The sequence below is a fragment of the Pundamilia nyererei genome, unplaced genomic scaffold (genome assembly GCF_000239375.1).
Source record: "Pundamilia nyererei isolate P.nyererei 1_Seehausen unplaced genomic scaffold, PunNye1.0 scaffold00011, whole genome shotgun sequence".
Taxonomy (NCBI): domain Eukaryota; kingdom Metazoa; phylum Chordata; class Actinopteri; order Cichliformes; family Cichlidae; genus Pundamilia; species Pundamilia nyererei.
The window spans coordinates 2,853,509-2,877,249 of record NW_005187412.1 but is presented as its reverse complement, the minus strand read 5'-3'; the positions used below and the strand labels follow the sequence as shown (position 1 = coordinate 2,877,249).

At 40.4% G+C, this 23,741-nt stretch overlaps 1 protein-coding gene across 2 annotated transcripts; it reads right to left on the bottom strand.

Annotated features, from left to right (window-relative positions):
• Window positions 1-2,143: 2,143 nt before the first annotated feature.
• On the bottom strand, window positions 2,144-9,571 carry LOC102205483 (ephrin-B2a-like). 2 transcript variants are annotated; one of them, XM_005724209.1, is made up of 5 exons: window positions 9,247-9,571; window positions 8,311-8,594; window positions 7,043-7,135; window positions 3,752-3,868; window positions 2,144-2,859 (listed from the first exon to the last, which is right to left on the bottom strand). In XM_005724209.1, exons 1-5 carry the CDS (start codon window positions 9,396-9,398, stop codon window positions 2,507-2,509), a joined length of 999 nt encoding a protein of 332 aa, XP_005724266.1. In that variant the 5' UTR covers window positions 9,399-9,571; the 3' UTR covers window positions 2,144-2,506. The 2 variants fall into 2 exon arrangements, with proteins under 2 accessions (XP_005724266.1, XP_005724267.1); XM_005724210.1 differs by having other exon boundaries at window positions 3,761-3,868.
• Between the last annotated feature and the right edge of the window lie 14,170 nt (window positions 9,572-23,741).

The window sequence follows — 23,741 nt, the reverse complement described above, 5'->3', positions numbered from 1 at the left end:
GCCCAACCACGGCCCATTCAGCTGCGGAGCTTCACACAGGACAAAAACATCTCTTCATGTGAGGAGGGGGGTGGTCGTGAAGGGACACATGGACAGACGACGGCCACGCTCTGCAGTGTGTCAGATTCACAAGCTGAGTCGTGTTATTTCTGTTTTTAAGTCTCCGGATCAGGTAGTTCAAGCCGAGGTATGAATCAGATGCGATCCAGTGCAGTGTGGCTTATAACGTTATAGTCCGACAGATAGTCAGGATGATATCCCCATCAAGTACGAGTGGTTTAGACCACGCTGAGTCTATTAAAGAAGTCAATTATAGAAAGTTATAATGAAGTTATATTTGACACGTTTTCTATTAATTCACCCTCTGATAGTTTAAATACACATCTTGCCGGAGGGGAAATTAAATTTTGCTGCAGGAAAAGAATGAGGCCGTCCACGCCTGTCATCTGCAGGCCTTCATTAAAGTGTGTGTATCGAGCCAAATATAAGTGGTGCAGTAAGGAGGTTTCTTTTGACAAAATACTCCATATTTTATCAAAAAACCCACATTATATGAAAAGCATGATATGTATTTATTTATTTGTTTGTTTTTTTACTGAAGAGAAAAGCAGATGGTGAATGTTGATACTCACGCTGGTATTGGTATTAGATTGATACTCGTGGATTAAGATCAATGCTTTGTTTCTGTCCTCTAAGTTCAGCATGTAGCCTGGCACATTTAGATTCCACGTCTTAAAAAAAGCATTTCAAAATATATGTAAGGCTGAAAGGTGTGATGGCACGCAGCTCTCCCTGCATAAGCTGCATCAGTATCAGAAATGCCAGCCCTGTATTGACTTGGTATCAGATTGATACTAAAATCTGCAGTACTGCACAGCGCTGATAGACGACCTGTTTAATTTTAGCTCGAGCCTCTAGCATGGCATCGTGCTTTCAGAGACAACGGTGTCCCTGGTGGAGGGGAAGCTCATGGAAGTTGGCAGGTTGAAAATGTGCAGCATGATGTGGCTGAAGGAGCATGAAACATGTTCACAAATCGATGCTTCGCAAAGCACCAGGGGAGAGACGAGAGTCACAATTGAATGTTGAGTGTGTTTTTTTTTTAATAAATACGTTTTCTTTTTGTTACAGATCATTTCGTAGCTCGGGGATATTACGCAAAACTGCCGACCTGTTATTAACCCTGAGGGGAAACTGGTAGAGAGTAAGTGTTAGGTGCTTGTTTTCCCATTTGGCTTTAACATTTAGGCTCTTTTTATTTTTTCTTTTGAGCCCTACTCATACCATTAAAGTTTCTAAGTGTTAATTCTACAGCCATCTCTTCAGTTTCCAGTAAACTACATCTACCGGTAACTCTAGCTTCTATGATGTCATTTTTGTCTATTCAACCTTAAAACATGTTTTTGTTTTTTTTTTAAATGATGGTGTTTACCCCAGAGTGAAAGTCAGTTTCCCAGGAGCACCATTAGAGGTTTAATGACGAGAAAAGCTCAGAGCCTAATTTCATTCATCCAGCACCTCCCCCTGAAAGCCACTCAGAGAGCAGCTTAAGGTTAAACTTAACTTTACCAAAGCAACTGTTTGCATCAAAGCATGATTTAGGGCAAAGACAGCTGTCTGCTAATCTAAGGGTGGCTTGATCAGCTTGCATGTCCATCAGCGTGAGTGTGTCTGATAAATAAAGAGCGGTAAGTGTTGAATTGGGTGAATTTAGTTTAGTGTAAAAGCACTGAGTGATCAATAAGACTAGAAAAGCTCTGTTAAGGCGATGGAGTCTATAAAAGTACTTGAAGTATAACTGAGTGGTTATATTTAACAGATCGGAGTGCTGTTGTACTCACTGTGTAATATTAGTATCTAACCACATACATCACCCTTTTGTTCATTTACAACACTGAAGACACTTACTTTATTTTACGGTGTCCTAAAAGTAAGTTAAACACCTTTTCCCTTTAAACTGATGTTCACACATGATTGAATCCTTAAGTAGAAACAGATCACAAAGACTGGGTGAGGAGTCCCTTGAAACACTTTCATTTTAATAAAATCCACAAAATCATGACTTTCATTTCGGTTCAAACAAAGTCAACACATTTCGGCTGTGAAAAACCTCAAAGTGCTCATGAATTTAATGCTCTGCAGTGCAGTTTTTAAGCTTTTTCCCCACTTTTCCTTAAACCAATTCATCAATAAATTAATATTAAATACACATTTACTGTACATCTAAAGCTGCCACGTGTTGGTGGCAGTAATAAAGAATTTCTTATAAATACATCCCTCCCCCATTTCCAAGCATATCTGACAAAAAACAAACTGGATACAACTACCAATGATATGTTAAGACCCCAGTTTGCTGTCTGATTGTCTTGTCACTTCACTGAGGAGCTCTCGCTCTTTATCTGTTTTTTTTTTTTTTGGACCGCGCACAGCTCTCAGATTGTCCTCAGTAACTGAGATTCATGATTACCCTCATATCAGCAGAGAAGTGTCATCAGAGCAGCAAGCATTAGACTTTGTAGTAGATGTTGGTGGGACTCTGGGGCATTATCTCCTGAACTATGTACACAGGGGGCCCGTAGTCACTGCTCACGCGCTCAAAGTGACGGCAGATCATGCTGTCGGAAGCCCGCAGAGGAAAGACGACGTCGCTGCGGTCCGAGCCGTTGTTGTCGCTGCTGATGCTGTCCCGTTTCGGCACGCTCAAAGTGTTGAGGGACACGGAGGCGGACTGCTGCCCATCTGGGACGCAGCGACGGTGACGGTGCCTCCACAACACAGCCAACAGAACTATGATGACCACGAGCAGGACCACACAGCCAGAGACAACCCACGTGAAGAGTCCTGTCTCCGAGCCCACATCTGTCAGAAGATAGAAAAAGAAAATTTAAGGGGCAAGAGACACAAAGGTTTAAAAACAACTTCACTCACTTAATGCCCCGGCACGGCCTGATCAGCACATGTTAGCGTGAAAAATCTCAGCTGAAGCTGGACACAAGAGAATATGCTTCATCTTAAGTGTCACCCTGTTAGAAAACACTGGCCCTTTTTTTGGCACACGACAGACTCATGATCACTTGAGGTTTGAGTGCAAACTGGAGGACTCAGTGAAATGTCATTGTGATGAACAGTTTGCAGCATTGTTTTATTCTTCTGTCCGTCTGCGGAGTCACACGATGATCACGAAGTGGGTCAGAGCAGAATAAAAAGGCTGCTCAGACAATTTCAAATTCAGTCTTCTAAGGGTTGATGAGTTTGGTTTCTACCTGATCGTTGTTAGCGACAACAAATTACACAAATCAACTCAAATATTTCAATCAAGAGCCAATATGTAGTTTAAATGTTGCCTTCATTTTGCTTTTTTATGAGCTAAAAAGACTATAATCACTTTCTAATGTTGTTTTATTGTTAGTTATTTACTACTGAGAGCATAAAAATGTATTCAATAAACTGCAATTTGTTCAGCAGTGTTGCTGAAGCTGCCCTACAGAAGAGTTTTGTCCCATGAGGGCTGAAGCGAACACAAGAGTCCTGGGGTAGAAATTGCAAACAGACTTAATGGTTAATTAAAAATCTGTGAACATTATTGGGTTCTTTTGATATGTGTGGGAAACTCAACATTAATGCACAAAAGGAAGGTAACTGAAAGGGCAGGTAAAGGTAAGGCTTGCACAGTCTGCTCCTGTGTGCTAGAAATGCCCATGATACTGCTGTACATGATTCCCCAGGCTGTATTTTTGGTTTGTCTTCATACCAGCTTTACTTTTTATATCCTCTTCTTTCGTGGAGGCGTCCTTGGCCTTGGACTTTGGTCGTGTAGGTGGGAATCTGGTGGGGGACTCCTGAAGTGTTGAAGGTGGATCTGAAGAGTCTGGAATAAAAACCACACAGACTGATATAAGCTGCAAACCTCACACCTTCCAGGTTACTGTAATGAGATTTATTGGTTCATTCAGAATCTAAATAAAGAGCTAATTTCTTTCTATTTGTTTATTGATTTCGGATCAACAGTCATTCAGATAAAAATGAATCACAAGACAAAGAGCGAAACTTGTTTTTTTCTCAACGCAGCCAGACCACAGAAAGCTGGGTTTTGTGTCACAGCTGCGATTTTCTTTTCTTTTTTCTTGACAGGAAAAGCATCACTAACATGTTCTCCTTTTTTCCCCACCCACTCACACATAACATATACATATGAGTGACAAATTAAAGGAAGAAAAACAGCCTAAAGTGTCTTACTAAGATGTTGCTGGAAAAACTTTAATGCTCTGGCTTTTCTGTGAAACTCTGCTGGAGGATTTTTCAAAAACTCTTTTTTTGGAGGATAAAGGTGCTGAGGGAGACCCAAACCACAGTAGCAACGCTACAGAGCCTCTAGATCAATACACTGTAAGGGTCGGTGGTACAGGTTTGCCCTTAATTTATCAGATGGAGCCATTTTTTTAAAAATTCCCTCTGGTTTTTCCAGGGGGACTTTTCTGGAAAAAGACCAGCTGTTTCACAGTTACGGATTTTCCTCTGTGGTTCATTAGAAATGTGATCAAGTCTGAGAATATAGAATTAAATGAGAACAATTAAGTAATCAAAAGAAACCCCGTCTTGCTTTTAATTGGTTATATTTCCCTTTATGATACTCTCTGTCAGTGAGAAGTAACTAAATCCATTCAATCAAGTACTTAAATATACTTTTGAGAAGTTTCAGCCACTTATGTATTGGGGCCGCCATCCTTACAAGTTACTATTAGGATGTTGGCTCCACGCTCTTCCACTTATCTAAGTCAGGGTCGCTGGAGCCAATCCCAGCTGTTAAGAGTTGCGAGAGGCAACAAGAGTCAGCGGATCTGAACCTACACCTTTCTTTCCTCTAAAAAACAAAGCACTGTTAAAAAGTCCTACTTCTGCTTTAAACTTCAATCAGGGTTCCTCCTGATTTACTCTTCATTACTCAGAGAATTAAAACGCTTCAGTGTCGTCCCAGGAAACCATAACAATGAGATCTTTCTATCTTAGTTTTCTCATAAACTCCCCATGAATGATCGCCATAGTCACCTGGTTTTGTCTTTAAGCCTATCCAGAACCAACTCTTTGTGAAAGGAAAGGAGATAACGCCATCACACAGCTCAGTTTGTATTGGTTACATCTTACATTAAATTACACTTTTAGCATTAATTAAATAAACTTCAGAGATGCTGAAGTCATTAATGGAGATAAAGTGGATCATCTACTAAAGAGGAAGAAAAAAACAGAAGTAGATATCAGGCTGAGCAATACTTAATAAATCCATTTCATTTCACCATTGGTAGTAATGATAGGCAACCTTGAATGTGGACTGCCTTTGTCAGATTACAAAGCACACATTTTTCTTTGTTACCCATCACATTATTCAGGGCTCCGTGTTTAGAGCAAACCTTTCATCATGGTCAATAGCAACAAGGATTTGTCTACTTTTTCTTCTTAAAATAGTGTGAAAAAGGTTTATAAAGGACTCTTTCTTAATATCTGCATTGCTTTATTAGTAATTTATATTATTAAAAAGGAACTAAACTAGTCTTTCACCAATAACCTCTCAGGTTTCTCAGCCTTCAAAAAGTGTAGTTCTTAATTTTAAATTTGGCAATTTATGGGATAATGTGCAAGCCTTCAAATGAACTGGGTTTAACAACAAACATAAAAGTATGGAAGCTTGTTTCTGCCACTGGGGGAAAAAACATTTGGAAAAAAAAAGAACATCCTAAAGTCAAACATTTTAGTTCTCATCTCAAAAGTTTAACTCTGTAACTTGAAATTTCAAGGTTTTTCTCAGATGTTTGAGTTGGTACGTTGAAGTTTTTTAAAAGTTAATTTTTTATTAAGTGGCAGAAAGAAGCTTCCACATACCAACATTAAAAAGTGACAGTTTAACGTCTAAATACAGGAAAGAAATATTGTGATCTTTGCTCAAACATAAAAATAAATACTAAAGTAAAAATGAAATGTTATACCTTAACTGGGACTACATGCACATTTGAGTGTTTGTTAGCTTAGTTTGAACAGCAGTCATTAAAGCTTCACTTCAGTGTCTCATTCATTCATCACTGATGTTCAAATTTCCTGCCAGCACATTTACTGTGAACGTAAAAAATATGACAACACGATTAAACGTTCAATTTAAAAAGCACAACGTATAACTCAAAATCTGACGCTTCCAACGACTCGTCGTGACTTTTAATATATGCAGAAATTAAAACTCGGTAACACCTAAAAATTGAACTTATTAATATTTGCTGTCGCTGTAAAAAAAAGATGTGTTTACACCAGTAAACACAGCGGGAGAACAGCCCCATATTTCCAGTTATGATCAGTGGAGAAATGCACGAAATGCTGATTTTTTTATTTTTTTTTTTCATCTCCAACTCAAACTCCTGAATTATTTATGTAGATACCACTTCACATTTCAGAGGTCAAAAAAATAATATTTATTTTTTAGGCCTTTCATTTATTTAGCTTTTAAAGTTTCTGGAAAAACACACAGAAACAGCAGCTGTCATGTTTCTGTGATTATGTGGAGTTAAAGAAGCAAACAAGCACACTATAAACACTAGTTTCTTCATTTAGAGAGTATGGCTTGAAAATTGATAAATAGTGTGTCGACAGGTAGCGTACACCTGTGTGCCTGTTGTGTTTTAAAGAATGATGCATCCTCAAATTAAACCACCAGTTATTGTGATGTTAATATGACAAAAAATAAATAAAATAAATACCACGGCAGTCTCAAATGATCACATGCATGATAATACCGGCTTTAAGCTGCTAGTGCTGGCTTAAATTAAGGATTTGGAATAATTCATGACAGAAATCTCTCTTCAAGAGAATTGATGGATGATCACAGGATTATGTGACCACTCAGTAATTCAAGTCTGGAGATGATATTATTGCTTTAAATATGACCTGAAATAAACAGCTGGTTCTATCTGTCAGATAACTACATGTGTATGTATATGTTTGTGTGTGTGTTCATGTCATCCACACATGCGCCGGCACAGACACGTGAAAGCAAAGCTCTTACTCTGGCCGACTCTCAGCACCAGCTTCATGGATTTGGTCCTGCACACCCCTCCATTAGTGTTATCCAGACCCTGCAGGAAGCCCGTGGAGGTGGCTGATAAACACAGGGAGGAGGCAAAAATTAAACACTTTTTTCTTCCCTTCCCCAAGTTTCGTGTAAATAATAAACGATTATCAGGGAATGCATAATTACGCGACGACTCCTTTGCAGACAAGTTGGGTCAGTTGCCAAAAGTTGCATCACTTATGCAACAAAATGCCACACATAGCACAAGCTGTGATGTTATAAACAGCAGATAATCACACATGTGAAAACACCACAGAAGCTACAGAAAATGCTGTGAGGGCTGAACCAAAAAGATACTTATTTTTTTAGTGTATATTCTTTAAAAAAACAAAAACAAAAAAAAAGCTGAATTGCTCCCAAAATACTTAACCTCCAAAACATCTTGAAGAAAACCTGAACAGAGTGAGAGGATTTGTTGCAGCATGGTTGCATTAGTTGCAGTTAGGTGAAGCCAGCAAACTGGAAATTGAGTGTGATGTTGCTGAATGTACTAACCAGTGAACTGACTAAGCATTGCATCTCAAGATGCAACACGGGAAATGAGACGAATGGAGAATATTTTAGCAGCTATCCTTTTGAATCAATAACCAACACTCGCATGAGACACACACACACACACCAGGAACTCTCACTCACCCCTGTCATTCACACACATACTTGTTAGCAGCATTTAGGTCAGATAACAACATCTCGCAGGCTACAAGCCACGTTGCCATGTAAGCTCCCATCAAATCTGCCTGATGCTGTAAAAGCCTTCTGTGATTTGGGGCATGTAAGCCCTTGGAATCACACAGGCCTGCCAGAGCGAAGTGTGCTGTCAGAGCGTGGCGAGGTGAATGAGGCTACATGGTCAGACTTGCTCTCTATCTCATGCATCACTTGCCTCTTAAGATGCTGGTTTAACCGACGGCAGTCCAATAACGAGGCCACGTTTTTTTGTGTGTGTGCGGGGTTTTTTTTTTTTACTTTGATTCTCACGCAAACTGACAAATTGAGAGGGAGCCAAGGATGATGGTGTCCTCCTTACCAAGAAAGAGAGAAGGAGAGAGGGCAGGGGAAGGAAAAAGGAATCAGCTTCTAGCCTGGATTTAAAGGCTGTTCCACCTGTAGGAACCAGCTGCTTTTCCCCATCATACTGAGTTTAATTAGAACGTGTGCCACACGTTTGGCAGCCATGGCTTCAGACACAAAAAAACACTCACAGGTTATGTAATAGTCCTTCCCCTTGAGGAACTCCAGACCCCACAAGTTGGGGCTGAATTCCTGAAACTTGAACGTGAACTTTACATCACGGTTTGGTTTGTCGCAGTTCAGCAGAGGCGTGTCAGTCTGGTCAATGGTGCAGCTCTCCAGCTGACTTCGCGAGACCAGGAAGACTCTGTAGAACTCCTCCTTTCCCCCAGAGGAAGCATCTGCCCTGGGGCACACGATGTCCATCTTGTCCCCTATCTGTGGATACAGAATGAGACCCTGACCTGGAGTAAACCTGTGATAAAAGAGAGAAACACAACACTTTTTAAAAAAAACAACAACAACATAAAAATCCTCTTAAACCGGCAGAGACTGGAGCATCTTCACTTTATGCAATTCTCAGCTTGAACTTGATGGATAATAAAGTGGCCACATTTTAACTTCAGTGATAAGAGCGTTTCAACAAGATCTTGCAGGTTTTCATTTGTTCACATCAGACCAGTTGCTTGTTTAGACTGAGGAACAAACCAAAAACCAAACAGCGCAGTCATAAAGGAAAAAAGATTAGGTGATCAATCATGAACTGGATCAACAGAATATTAGTCTACAGTAATCCCTGGAGCTATTTTTTTAAAGCTCCCCAATTCCATCGCTTCAGGGGATTTTTTTGTGTTATGTAAATATCTGAAGAGCACATGCAGAAATGCATTGGTTTCATCATCAGCTAATAACATGGCGAAGATAAAAAGTCATTAATTAATACAATTCATTCTGTTTAGTTTCAATTGGCACAGGAGAGGAGCTGGAGCCTGGCAGTGTTCGGTGCTTCTGTGTTATCAGTTACTTCTCAGTCATTATAAATCACTTCTGGAAAATGTCACTGAGCAGCTTTCTGTCAGTCCACAGCAGAAAGTTGTATTGATCGCAAAACTGATTCCTCCACTTACTTGGCATTGGAGCTGCTCCAGTGGATAGACTCCAGAGTGATGGCACGGCATGAGCAAACGATGGCCAGCAGGAACAGGGCACCGCAGCTCCATGCGCTGCTCCCCATCCCAGGAAGAAATCGGAGACTGGCTACACGGAGGCTCGGTATCATAAACCGGCTACAATTTGCTGTCCCTGCATGTCTCCGGTTGCTCCAGGTGCGCGCAAAGGACACGTTCCCGAATGAAATCCCACCAAGTTGCGAGTTTTCCTCCTGCGGCTGTTTGAAATGTTCCACATTGTGCGTAATTGGCTGGAAAATTATTCGTGTGACGAGATCCGTGTATTGAGGACAGAGAGAGTGTGCAGCGTTTAAAGCCATCAGCTGACCAGTCCGCCCATACGGGCTCGTGCGTAAGAGAAAGCCGGGGCTGGTGGGCACATCGATTGGTGAATTTTTATTTATTTATTTATTTCACATTAACATACTGTACATTGCGTTACATGCACGAGCCATAAAACAAGCGCATTTTTAAAAGCGTGTTCAACACATTTGGGGGAAATCCAAGCCTGGCTGTTTTCCAGACGATTAAATAATAATAATAAAAAATCCAGAAATTATTGCGCTTACTTTTCTCAGAAGCTAGAAGTTTCATAGTAACCACAGATCTTTATCTGTTTTTTCTTCTTCTTCTTCTCGAAAGTGGGTTTGGGAAATATTAAGGGTCTAAACCAGCTGTAAAACGGTTTGGAACTAATTTGTATATTATAAGGACGTCACCTGTAGCGTTTAGTGTGTAGCGTTAGTTTTTTTTAGAAACATATTTGTGTCTTGTATGATTGACTATTTGTCACTATTTCAGGAGATCTACATTTAATTAAAGCTTTTTTACATTTTATTTTAATATTTTAATTTAATTTTTTTACTCCACCTTCTGTGGCCTGCTATGTGTTTACGTCACAGGCCATGAGGAATCTGGGGTAGCATATTAATTATAATGGTAATAATAATTAGCAGATGGATACATTAATATTCTATAATAATAATAATAATAATAATAATAATAATAATAATAAACGCTGTTTAATTAATTAATTAGATTATCATACTGTTGATTGGCCAGGGGGCGTAGCTTGTGTTGATTTTGTGACATGATGTGCTTCCTGTCAGTCAGTCACAGAATGATTGTTGGGTTCTTAGCTTTAGGAACCTACTTATACAGACTTAATGTGTTTGTAGAGCTCCACTAGACTAAATGAGGGTCCATCACCAGCTCTCATGAGCTCCTGTCCCTTAGGAAGCCTCAGAGGACGGGAGCAGAAGATGCTTTTTTGTAGGCTTGTAAAAACTGGTGTGAATATTTGTGACACATCCTGTCACACCAATAAGGCCTAGTGCAGTTTGTCTTGTGTCCTTAGTCCTCTAGAAACAGCAGTGATAACCTGGCATTGTTTGCTATGAACACTGAGAGGAAAAAGTCCCTGGAAAGCAAAAAGAAGAAAGAAAAATCATTGGTCCGTTAAAACTCAGTGTCTGATGGTAAGTGTGTGGCGTGTTTCTTCTGTTGCATGTTATAAAATGTGTGTTTTGTGTTTGAGGCACAGGCTATGACTTCTTGTGATTATCCTAATGTTGTAACATTGTGTATGTAGACGACCGCTTTTGATCTCAGAATCTTCACAGATCTGCATCTTTTGCCACTTCTCACGGTCACATCTGCATGACAAACATATGTTTGTATTATATCTTCATGCAGCTGTGTTTCTTAGATTTATAGTGTACATATTATTTATTTGTGCAATTTGCACTACTCCATATCTATTTTTTTAACAAAAGCTTCAAAGAAAAAATGGAAGCGCTCAAATTATTTTCTTGTTGTTGGGCTGCTCGTTCGGTGCAGTCCTGGAGAAAGAAATAGAAATACACCCGGTTCTATAGAACAGTTGTTCTAGGGGAACAGTGTTGCACATCTTAATGAAAAGTTAACACACAGACGGCCACAGTGCTCTGCAGTGAGCGAGAAATGATGCAAATGAGGGAAATCCACAGAGTGGACCAAACTAATGACTGTTTTTGATGACCAAATTGTTTCAGTGATGATCTATTCTTACCTGAAATGTATTCGTTTAACCTCAGAGCTTCTCCAAGTCTGCTAAACCAGACATCGTTATTGACTTATCTAAACACACACATCAAAGAGGGTTTTGGCCTTTTGCCAAAGGAAAATTACCAGGACTGTGACATAAATATCTTCAACCTGTACTTTTTTTACAGTGGGCTTTAATTTACTCAAGTTTAAAACAATTTATTTTGTTTAGAAAAAGGCCGAAAATACCAGGATAACGCATAAACTCCTTTTAACTAAGTTAACAGAGACGCCTTCTTATTACCATTATAATTAACCATATGTAGAGCAGAAGCTGTTCTGAGGCAGGAAAAACCCCGTTCTGTTTGTGTGTTTTACTTGTTGCCTTGCTCTGAGTTCATAGTTGAAGACATCTCTGCACTCAGAGAGACTTAGCGGTCGGTTTCATCTGACCTGTGAGTGTTTGAACCTGTGACCACGTTAAACAAAGAGGGCGGCCAGCCGGAGACCTCTCAGGCAATTAGAAGTTAGGATGAAAAGCAAAATGTGTCATTCTTGACTTGTCATCGAGTCTTTCCGTGTGTCTAACATGGCATTGCAGCATAATTGTTGATGACTGGCTGTTGATGTCCACATCTCTGCGAGCGTGTGGACTGTGGTGCGGCAGAAGTGAAACTCCGGCTTGGTCGGCACATTAATGGTAAAACCCTTTAGCACCAGCAGAGAAGATCTCAGCCACCGCCCTTCCTAACATCCACACACAAATCGGGGAGTTTTTCTCTTTCTTTAACAAAAAAAAGTCAGTTATGCAAGTCCTACCGAGAGAATGACATTTATCCTACAATCAAGTTTCTATTCTTCTCAGTGGACTATTTGCAGAATGAACCTCAGGACAAGAAAGTACTGGTTTGAAGGATCATGAACGTTGCGGTTCAGGGGAAACACTGATGTGGTGACGAGTAGAAAGGGTAAAGGAGTGAAAGCTGTGACTCACACTATCACCTCGAATGAACCTGCTGTATCCAGGACGCGCAGACTTTAATGAGGTCAGGACATAAAGATGACCACGAACTGCTAAAACAGATGTATTTCTACAGAACCTCATGCAAATGAGTACAAGAAATCGTGCACATGGTGGATCTTCTTTAAAGTCATCTGTACGTTCTGCACCCGAGACTCTAATCCTTTGATTTTCAAGAGAGCCCGCGCTAATGACAAAGATTACACAGGACTTCTGTCACAGCTATGAAGCGCCACAAGTGACGGCTGAACTGCCCGGAGATGTCTGCATCTCTGTCGGGACATGACTGGGCTGTAAGTGTTCAAAGTGCAGGCAGCATCTTTCATATTTATAATTCATTTAAGCCTCAACATGAGAAAGCAGACTCTGAAATGTTTTTTCTCTCTCTCATGTAAACATTCAATTCATACAAGTCCAACTTTTCCTTTTCCTGAAACAAATTTAAGGCACACAAGTCTCACATGCTTTGTAATTGGTTTTATTTTCTTGTCATGCAACTTAGAGTAAATACACAACACAGCTTAAGCTATTTACAGTCCGTGTTAGCAAAATTTTCGGGATTTCTCAGCTGATCTGTGAAATCAACAGAAATATAAAATTGAACCTTTAACCGTTTAGTTTGTTTGATGAGAAACTGGCTTCCTCTTTCTCTTTAACCGCTGTCAACTCTAGCAGAGCTGATTCATCTGTAATGCTCACATTTTAAAATTGTACTTTTTCCACTTTTTACTGCATCCATGCACCTGTAAATACACTGTAACAGCAAAGTAGTAAGGTGGAAATTATTCTTTTAGTTGGTAGTTTTGTGGAGAGCTCAACAGGACTCACTGGAAACATTAAGGTGTTAGGCTAAAAGTCAGAGAAGTAGAGAAGAGCACTGACTCTTTAAACTCAGATGTAACGTTGTGCCAAGGCAGAATTTAAAGAAATTGTGGGTTCCTCAAAGATTCGATGAGCCAGATGCAAAAACAGAGAATCGTGATTAGAGAATTTGGTCTTTTTCTTTCTGCACTACTTCATATGTAATACAACAGGAACTGCAGCTATTTCATATTTCCTTGCAGGTGTCGCTGCACCGCTGCACAAAATGCTCCCAACGGGCACCAAACTGACAACCCTGGAGTTATAACCATCTAGACAGCTTAAATTACAGCCAGTGACAAAGAGCATGTGCTTGACTGAACGGTTATTCCCCTGCAGCTTCGCTCTGTGCCTGCAGATGCGTCATATTCCTCAGTGTCATGATGACTCCTCTTTTTCGTCGTAGCAGTGGCCTTCAGCCTTTTTTGTCCTGTGAGATCTCCCAAAGTGAAGCTAATGCTAACATGTTAGGTGTCTGTTAATAAGAACAACCCCTATCACGATTAGCATTAACCTCAACCTGGGACCATGCTTGAAGGCTCCCGTGCTTTACTCCCATGCTTACCTCAATGTCGGCAGTGTTGAAGGTGTCCTGCAGGGGGTGACAGACAGTCTGATTAGAGAGCATTTATACACTCCAGCTGCAATGTTTCCTTCACTACAGAAGCTACAAAGCGGCACAACACTGTGACTTTGTGGAAATCTCGATTTTAGCTGCAAATTTTAAAGATTTAAGACGATCTGCTTTACGTTCTTTCTCATTCTCTCTCATAATTAAAAAATACTTCAAAATGAGGCTTTAAGGCAGAAGGACTGTGCTGATTGTTCAATTCTGATTATTCTTACTCCATTAGTTGGAAATCAAACATATACACTGATCACTGCCCTCAACACTGAGCTCTTTTCCCCTCTTAAGTTTGACATTCAGTTAAATTGAACTAAATGTCATAAACTCATGTGTGTGACCTTCTAAATTCTTTGTCTGTACCTGAACTGGGCTTTAAAAGACCAGGTGTGGCACAGCTGGAAGTAAAGTTATGTATCTGCCGTAACTCCCCAGAGACACCGCGAGCAGCAACAGGATGTAGCAGGTGCTGTTATGTTGACTTTGGTTAAGAATCAAGATACTAATCTTGGTTAACAGGAAGCAAGTGTAAGTTTGTGTGTGTGTGTTTGTTATAGTGGTAGTTATGAAGCTACTGACCTGTCTCAGCAATGACAAAACACTTCCTCAGCAACCGGTCTCTCTCTCTCTCTCAGTTTCTCTCTTTGTCCTTCCTCGCTTAGCTCTTCGCTCTCCTCAGTTTCCTTTCCTCCCCTCTGTCTGACTCGCTTGTTTGCTCTTGTGTAAGTGTAAACCAACTAGTGGGTATTCTTGACTTTTATAGGTATGCATGACTCATGTAAAATCCCCTTTGCTATGAGTATGACTATTAAAAGACAAGAGAATCACATAATACTTTTCTGAAAGTTGCCATTTATCTGTTATGTAAATGCTGCCTACATTGGATGAATATGTGTCGATATTTTTTTTTTTTTTAGGATTTCAAGCATTTACTTATTATTATGTGCACTGTGAGGATAGCAGTAAAGGCTAACACAAGCATGATGGCAGTTTTACCTTCTTCAGTCTAAATTTAAATACATATTTGAGTCACAAACCTGAAGAGGTTGAATAAGGACACCGAAATAATTGGTGATTTTTTTTTCCTAGAAAAATTAAACTGAAGCTGATAGCAGTTGGGGTAAAAACCAATAATTATTTATTTCATGTTCTCGAATACCTTTTTTAGGGCTCTTTATGTCTGGTTTGAGGTAACTTTAATCACTTTTTCAGAGTGTCTATACTTTGTGCTAGGGGCAGTGTACAGTGCTAAAGAGCTAACTGTATGCTAATAGATTGACAAGCAGCTCTGTTCATTATGTTAGCATGCTAACAGCTGCCAGTTACTTCACAAGTGACGCTTTAAAAAAGAAAAAGAAAGGAAAGAAAAACAGAAAAAGAAGTCATATGATCTTTAAAATTTACCTAAAAGGAACTCATGAAAACAAGTTTAAAGGAATCCTTTCAATAACTGTGGTGGAACTTCCCTTAAGATCACAATCATCAACTGAGTGGAATGGTAGGGAAAAGGCAAAAAAAAAGAAAAGAAATCACCATTCATCATCTGTGAACCATGAATTTTACATTTCCCAGTGCTGGCGGCCTTTTGATTTCATCACTGGGGCCCTGATGTAAGTTACTAAAAAAAACAAAAAAAAACCCTAAATGTTGACTTCATGCTGTCACTACAGGAGACGTTGAAAATAAATTTTCCCAAGGGACAACATGAGAAAATGGGACTGCCATGGCCACACCAATAAGATGAACTCAGTTCTGTTTCTTTTTATCTCTTTATAAACTGCCACTGGTGAAATTACATGCTATAATTAGGCAGTAGAAACATGACGTAAGCATGGTAAAAACACCAACGTTCTTAGACGTTAACTGTTTTAGTTACATCTTCAACATTATGGTTCATTTTTAGCACAGACTTACACCTGCTGGTGTACAACACAATCAGATTTGGGCAGCCGTAAGTTGTAACACCTGTCCTATTTCAGCTCCAGTCTATCCAAGAATGCAGGTACCAGTGTGAACAATCACTTTCTGTTGTCCCTTTCACTGAGTGCATTGCTGCCAGCTCTTTCATATCTCAAACTCTTTTGCTATCCCACACACAAAGATGATTAACTGGACTCTGTCGCAGACATTACAGCCAAGGGGAGAGTCAGAATTGTCAGATTTGTTCTCGATCAGTGTTGTCAGTGTTGGGGAGTAACGGAATACATGCACCGCCGTTACGTATTTAAAATACAAAATATGAGTAACTGTATTCCGTTACAGTTACCGTTTAAAAAGGTGGTATTTAGAATACAGTTACTTTGTTGAAATAAATGGATTACACGGCGGTATTTTCCTGTTTCATATTGTCGCAGGTCAGGATTGTTTGGGTTCTGTTGTTCCAGGCGGCAGCATTACGGTTGTCATGGTTACAGGGTTACGCTGCTCTCTCTGCAACTGTGTGTTTCCTGGGTGAGAGAGCGCCTTTTTGTTGTTGTTGTTGTTGTTGTGCTAAGCTAAGGTCTTTAAGTCTGACGTCACTAGCCGTGTCTGGGCTCAAACTCCGCTGCAGGTCCATAAATCAAATGATCACTGTGGCATCACTGAGAGTTGAAAAACTATCTAAAGTCTTTCATCTGTAATAAAATGATCAGCGTTCTGCTCTACTGGGTGTAACAATTGAGTTTAACATCCAGGCATCCATGAAAACGAAACGGAATTTATGACATTTAACGGAGTTAGAAATTAGCAGCAAGTTAGCTCGCTAGCTTCCACCTAAATACAATATAGCATGTCCTGACTGAGGGATTTTGGAAACAAATTCAAACGTACAGCTCTGCTATCACTTCCAACATAAATGAAGACAGAAAACTAGACAGCAGTGACGTTTGTAGGGTTACTGAAGTTTGGCTAGCTGGTATACAACGATGTGCTACGTGACCACTAGCTACAGCTATGTGAGCATAATATAAACACACTAACTTTTTTCCACTTGATAAAAGTCAACGTGAGGATTCTCGGTGGTCAGGAACAAATGTAATCTCATTGCAGGTTGCTGTAAACAGACCAAACTTCAGCCAGGAGAACAACTGAGATAATTCATCCACAAGGATGAATAGGGTTAGTCATTCATATACTGCTGCATGGGCTGGGCTGTAGCTCATAAGGTTTTAAAAACTGAGCTTTAAAATGATTAGTAGTAATAAAAGCCGAGGGAGGTCAACAGTGATCACTGACTGTTTTTAGGAGCTTTTTAAACATTTAACATGTTAACAACACAAAACCCACGGACTATAAACACGGACTACTTTAGGCACGGAAGCAGGATTCGTCACGTCATCACTTAAAGACCGGATAGGCAGAATGCTACAGGCATAGCCACATGGGCAGTGTAGTCTGTGCTGCAGGGAGAATGGACTGCCATACCCGTTATGTGTCTGTGAGCGCGAGGAGGGAGAAAAAGGAGAGTGGAAAACTACAGTTCGGAGCCGCAGACCTTCAGTAATAGTAATAAATCACATTCATGTAGTTGTAAACAGCATGATAATATATTAAGTAATCCAAAGTATTCAGAATACGTTACTCAATGAGAGTAACGTAACAGAATACGTTACAAAATACATTTTGGGGCATGTATTCTGTATTCTGTAGTGGAATACATTTTAAAAGTAACCTTCCCAACACTGAGTCTAACATCTAAAAATGGAGCAGGTAAGACCAGCTTTGTGATAGAGAGACATTATCTGATGGGAGTTTATCAGAGCATTTGATGGCTGAAATGGGACAGACTGCATGATGTATACTTGCCTACATCTGAATCCCAATTCCCACTGCTTAGTTAATGAACAATGTCCTGGAAAAATTCAGTTTCCTTTGGGGAGGGGTGTAAGATACTTCTTATGACATTTTCATACATTTTGTGGCTGTCACAGAAGTCTCATGCACTCACACTGTTTTTGAATTTGCACCTTTACTCATACATTTATTGAAGATCCATTTCTTGCCAAATGCCAGCAGCATCAGTGATCGTTATGACTGTGCACAGCTGAAATGACAGTGTTTTCTGTTTTGTCAGTTATGGGAGTGTCACTGGTGGGGATTTTGAACGAGACCCTTTTCCACTAAATGACTGATCCTGCGTGTAAGATCCTCATTACATATCTAAGGTGGCGCTGTCCCATAATGCTATTGCTTCTAACGTTGGCTTGTGGTAACCCAGTAAAGAAGTCATACTGAGAAGCAATATTTCTGAGAAGGCAGGAGCCGCCCCATCCTTTCTGACTGCCACTCTGCCACTACTCCAACAATGACAACAGCACCGCGTGGAGCTGGTCTGTTGCTTCATGCAACCCGTTCTTGTTTGGTTTAACAAACTCTTGTCACACATAAATCATCATTCCTTTGAGCGTGTCAAAAAGGAAAACAGAAGATAGAGTGATGATGTATTAGTTGAAGGGAAAAGACTGAAAGTACACGTGGAGGCGGGGGAGAAACAGAGAAGCGCAAAAGGGACCACCCCCTTTACATACTGGAAATTTATGCGTTTCAAAGCAGTCCTCACTTCTTCTGTCTCGTTTTCAGTTTTACCACCCCCCCCCCCCTCCCCCTTGCAGATTACATATTTAGGAAGTGAGGTGCTTTGTATGTTTCCCTTTTTGCCATTTTTTTCTAAAGAGGCTTTGTACAAAAGAAATAACTGTGTGTTGAAAGAGAGAAAGTGTCTATAACATTGAATTGAAACCAATTTCACATTTAGGTGTTAAGGGGAAAGCAGATCCTAATCTTCTGTAGAATTGAAGGGACAAACCATAAAATTTTGTGAAGGTGATATTTAACGCCTTCACTATTACCTCATCTGCTTGCAGTTCTTTTCTAAGCTACTACAAAAGAAACTATAAATGAAGAATAACTTTCTTTTCTCTCTGTGTGTCAATGAAAGACAGGTTTCCACGTGGGCAACCAGAGCGCCTCTGTTTTCCTGTCATATGTGGGATATGTATGAGAGGCCTCGGCAGACGTACAGCTGATATGATCTAATGGCACTTCTGTCCTCCGATGACGTCATCCCGTGTTGGCCTGCGTGCCCAAAGTCTTTGACATATGTAGCGCCACAGGGAAATTTTTGTACAAAGGCCCGACAGACGACGTTTGTGGAGTAGAGGTTTCCCCCGATCAAAAGGCATGCATCTAAAATTAGCTGGTTTAGAGGAAGTGTACGAAGTGGAAAGACCAACACTGGTTATGAATCAATTCCACAAACTGCTTTAAATATTGCACACCTCTCTGCTTTTTTTGTTTTACTTATAGGAACTAATTCTCCACATCAAAAGATTCCCTGAATTTTTTTCCAGATCATACTGTTACCCTAAAAACTTTGCACTGTTTGAGCAAAAAGATTTCCAGACTGAGGGTTTGCCACCAGTTAGCATACAGCCAATTTTTATGTTAAAGGTTAGTATTTAAAACTGTGATGATTCTATCGAAACAGAAACTAAATTGAGGGTTTTTGCTCAATATTTGAAATTCAAAAGCTGTGAAACACATAAAAAATGAAAAGTGTAGTTTCCAGAACAGTTTAAGAGCACTGCACCTCAAGAAATGTCACATGGCCTGTGCAGTACAAGAGCACTACTTATGGGTCCATTACATCTGGTGTTTTTGCCCTGGTGATCAGCAGTGTGCGACAAAAGTGACGTCACAGCCATTGGCGCAAGCCGCCGCTTTGGCCGACTGTTTGCGTCTCATTTTTGTAACGTCACGCATTGTGCCAGTGCAGCCAGGCTGAAGACATGGGCGTATGATTGTGTTTTAAAGCTCAAAGATTCACAGAGTGCACAGAGGGGTTGTTGCAAGTTGAAACTTTATGTAAAAAGAGATTTTGTGTGGCGACACCCATCATTCAGGAGAAGACCTGCTCCCTAAGATTTGCTGTAAATGGTACAGAGCTGCAATCATATCACCATAACTGAGCACTTAGACTCAGGCTGTGTGGTTGGAAACCTCAGTCAGTCAAAAGTCACAGCAGAAGATTCCCAAACTGGAAGATCAAGCCCATGTGAAAGCTAGAAAATGGCCACTAATGGCCACTAGAGGCGGTCTCTAAAAGCAAATCAGTCAGACACCAATGTTAACGTGCCCAAATTAAGAGCTTTGAAAAGCATATTTATAGCCTAATGCAGAAACCATTTTGGACTTCCACAGACTTTGTACATCAGATGTGGTGGGTGAAATTTTAGTTTTATTAGGCTGCGCCCACACTGGAAGCAATTCACTCATCGCTTTGAAGATGACAGTTGATTGCTAGTGGGCATTCCTGGTTCCGGTTGCCAAGGTGAACCTGTAATGTACTTACTATACATTACAGGTTCACCCCTAATGTACACTTTCACTGGTTTGCCTGCAAGTTGAAAAAAGTTCCTCTTGGGTCCCGCCTACTTCCTGACACCCACAGTTATTACTTTCTGTGGTCTCTGCTAGCCACTTCACTGAAAATTACTTCCAGTATGTACGTAACTTTATTTTCTTACATATATATGTACAGTAGTGCGTTGCAACGGTACAGTTTATAAATGCAGCATGCGAAACAAACTAGCCTATTCAGGAAAATATGGTAACTTCTGGCTCCAAAGAAGACCCACCATGTCAGCCGCTGAAACACTGCAGGTGTCATCATAGTGTTTTACACCATAATTGGTTATTCCCAAACCCGGAGGCATGAGCATTCATAACTTATGAATGGTCAGACATACATCCAGGCAGTGAAGCTGCCAATCATTTGGACAAGTCAACTGTGTCTACATATATGCAGGATGTGAGTTAAATTTATTTTGTTCTCCCTTGGTGTGAACAAAAGAAGAAGCATGGGAACACAGACCTCAGTATTATACACACCACTGCACGTTTTCTTGGCAGCAACACTCAGATGACAAGTGACGTCATTGAGCAAAGTCCCAGGTGAAGGTAGGCGGTGGTGACTGAACCCCAGAGTCTAGATGCTTTTGGTGGTGGTAGAGCAAAGTAAGCAGATAGTAAATGGAGATTTTTGAACAGACAACCTGAAAGAGGTGGAGACATGGGAGAGCTGCACAACACACTGCCTGAAAGGGAGAGCGACAGAACATAGATGAAAGAGCAAGGATTAGGGGTTGGTTGGCTCGAAGAACATGGGCAGGTAGATTATTTGACATGAAATTTTGAATGAGCTGAATTTCAGAGCGTGGGAAGGGGAAGTAACAAAGAAAACTGAGCAGCAAGCTCATGAATCAATCAATGAAGACGCTATCTAAAATGTAAATAAAAACATAATCTCAAACTCGCATTTTATCCACAGTGGAACAAAGAAAACTTGAAATGTTTTAACCGAGAAAATCATTGTGAACTTGATGGCAGCAACTCAATAAAAGGTTGGAAATTTAAGATGTAACAAATCATTAAGATGATTGGGTGTAAAAAGAGGATTTTGGAGTGTCAGAGTTTCTCAGAAGTAAAGATTCGCAAAGGTTCAGTAATCTGAAAAAAACTGCGTCTATAAATTTTGGAACAATTTCAGAACAATGTTCTTTAACATCCAAAGATTCCTAAAATCTGAAGAAATCTCTGTGTCAAAATCAGTATTAGCACTGTAAAGAATGATCCATTAAATAATAGCTAGATATATTTGTTGTTGTTGTTTTTAAATCGGATTGTTTATTGAACCTTCAAACAATTAAAAGAAAAAAGAAATTAAATAGCATCACTTCCAATACTCATTATCTGTGAACACACCCCCATAATCTGATTTATATTTCTCACTTTCAAGAAAAGGTCTGACACGATGTCTGTTCAACATGGCATTAACAACACCCATCTGCAGTTCCGATTTTGACCTGGGAGACGACCTCAAGGTGCCCAGCACACAGGGCTGAAACCTTGAGAAACCTGAGCACTCTGCTTCCTGTGATGAAACCCTTGATGGGGGTGGTCTCTTCTGGGAAGTTGGTGCCCCTGTTCCCCTTCACGGGGCACATGGCGCCACTAAAGGGTTTGATGAGTATGAAAATGACGTGACTCAGCCCTGCTGAACCCAACTAGATTTGACTAGATTCTCTGAATCTTTTAATCTGATATACAATAAATTATTAAATCTTCAAATTCACTGAAATTTACAATGAGTAATGTACTGTTAAACCTTGTAACCTATTTACCCACACAGTTTTCACAGTGATGAATCCCCCATGCCCCATCATTATTTCTAAATGAGTCAGCAATTTGCTCTTTAACATCAATAGATGTCACATGTTTCACCAATATTGTTTGGGGTTTTTTGGTTTTTTAAATTAATAAGTCAAATTTCACAAGAATTCTACATCAATAGAAATCTGCATTCTGTGGTTGAATTAGTTGTTAAAGCAAATTCTTTGTTCTCGACAAATTACTTCACGCGACAGTGACAAAGCTGGTGTCATTACGTCAGAAGAGCATCTGATCTGAATTTTTAAAAGCAAGAAACATGTTGGCCCTAAAGTGGAAGGTAAATAAGACCCAGCAGGTTCAACCTTACATGTGCATGTTTGTGCAACTAGTAAAGATCATGAGGTTTTATCCCTTTTATATCATGAAGCCTTTATAACATTTTCCCCGTCCATGTGTTGGTACAAATCACAGTTGGTTAATTTAGCTTTTCTAGTGTTTCTGATCAAAAAAATTAAGGGAACACAAAATAAGACATCCAAGATCTAAATGAATTAAATATTCTTATTAAATACTTTGTTCTTTACATAGTTTAATGTGCTGACAACAAAATCACACAAAAATAATCAATGGAAATCAAATTTAGCAACCCATGAAAGTGGAAAAACACACTACAGGCTGATCCAACTTTGATGTAATGTCCTTAAAACAAGTCAAAGTGAGGCTCAGTAGTGTGTGGGCTCCTGTATGACCTCCCTACAATGCTTGTTCCTGATGTGTGGTGGATGGTCTTCTGAGGGATCTTCTCCCAGACCTGAACTAAAGCATCTGCTAACTCCTGGACAGTCTGTGGTGCAACGTTGCATTGGTGGATGGAGCGAGACATGATGTCCCAGATGTGCTCAATTGGATTCAGGTCTGGGGAACGGACGGGCGAGTCCATAGCATCAATGCCTTTGTCTTGCAGGAACTACTGACACACTCCAGCCACATGAGGTCTAGCATTGTCTTGCATTAGGAGGAACCCAGTGCCAACCACATCAGCATATGGTCTCATAAGGGGTCTGAGGGTCTCATCTCAGTACCTAGTGGCAGTCAGGTTACCTCTGGCAAACACATGGACGGCTGTGCGGCCCCCCAAAGAAATGCCACCCCACACCATTACTGACCCACTGCCAAACCAGTCATGCTGAAGGAAGAGCACAGGGCGCCAGTGGCGAAGTTGCCAATCTTGGTGTTCTCTTGCAAATGCTAAACGTTCTGCATGGTGTTGGGCTGTAAGCACAACCCCCACCTGTGGCCACCCTCATAGAGTCGGTTTCTGACCGTTTCAGCAGATACATGCACATTTGTGGCCTGTTGCAGGTCATTTTGCAGGGCTCTGGCAGTGTTCCTCCTGTTCCTCCTTGCACAAAGGCGATCCTGCTGCTGGTTGTTGCCCTCCTACGGCCTCCTCCAAGTCACCTGATGTACTGGCCTGTCTCCTGGTAGTGCCTCCATGCTCTGGACACTACGCTGACAGACACAGCAAACCTGCCACAGTTTGCATTGATGTGCCATCCTGGATGAGCCGCACTACTTGAGCCACTTGTGTGGGTTGTAGACTCCGTCGCATGCTACCACTAGAGTGAAATCACTGCCAGCAATCAAAAGCAGTGTTGGGACTAACACGTTATTAAGGCGTGTTACAGTAACTACGTTATTATTGTGGTAACGAGCACAGTAACTAGTTATTATGCCAAAATCAGGAACGCGTACTGGGATTTAGATAGG

Excerpts from the sequence above, each read along its gene's own strand:
- LOC102205483 (XM_005724209.1), bottom strand. The coding sequence starts at position 9,398 with ATGATACCGAGCCTCCGTGTAGCCAGTCTCCGATTTCTTCCTGGGATG. Across the intron at positions 8,595-9,246 it reads TGGAGCAGCTCCAATGCCAA|GTTTACTCCAGGTCAGGGTC; the intron begins GTAAGTGGAGGA and ends CTTTTATCACAG. Across the intron at positions 3,869-7,042 it reads GGTGCTGAGAGTCGGCCAGA|ACTCTTCAGATCCACCTTCA; the intron begins GTAAGAGCTTTG and ends TTTTTATTCCAG.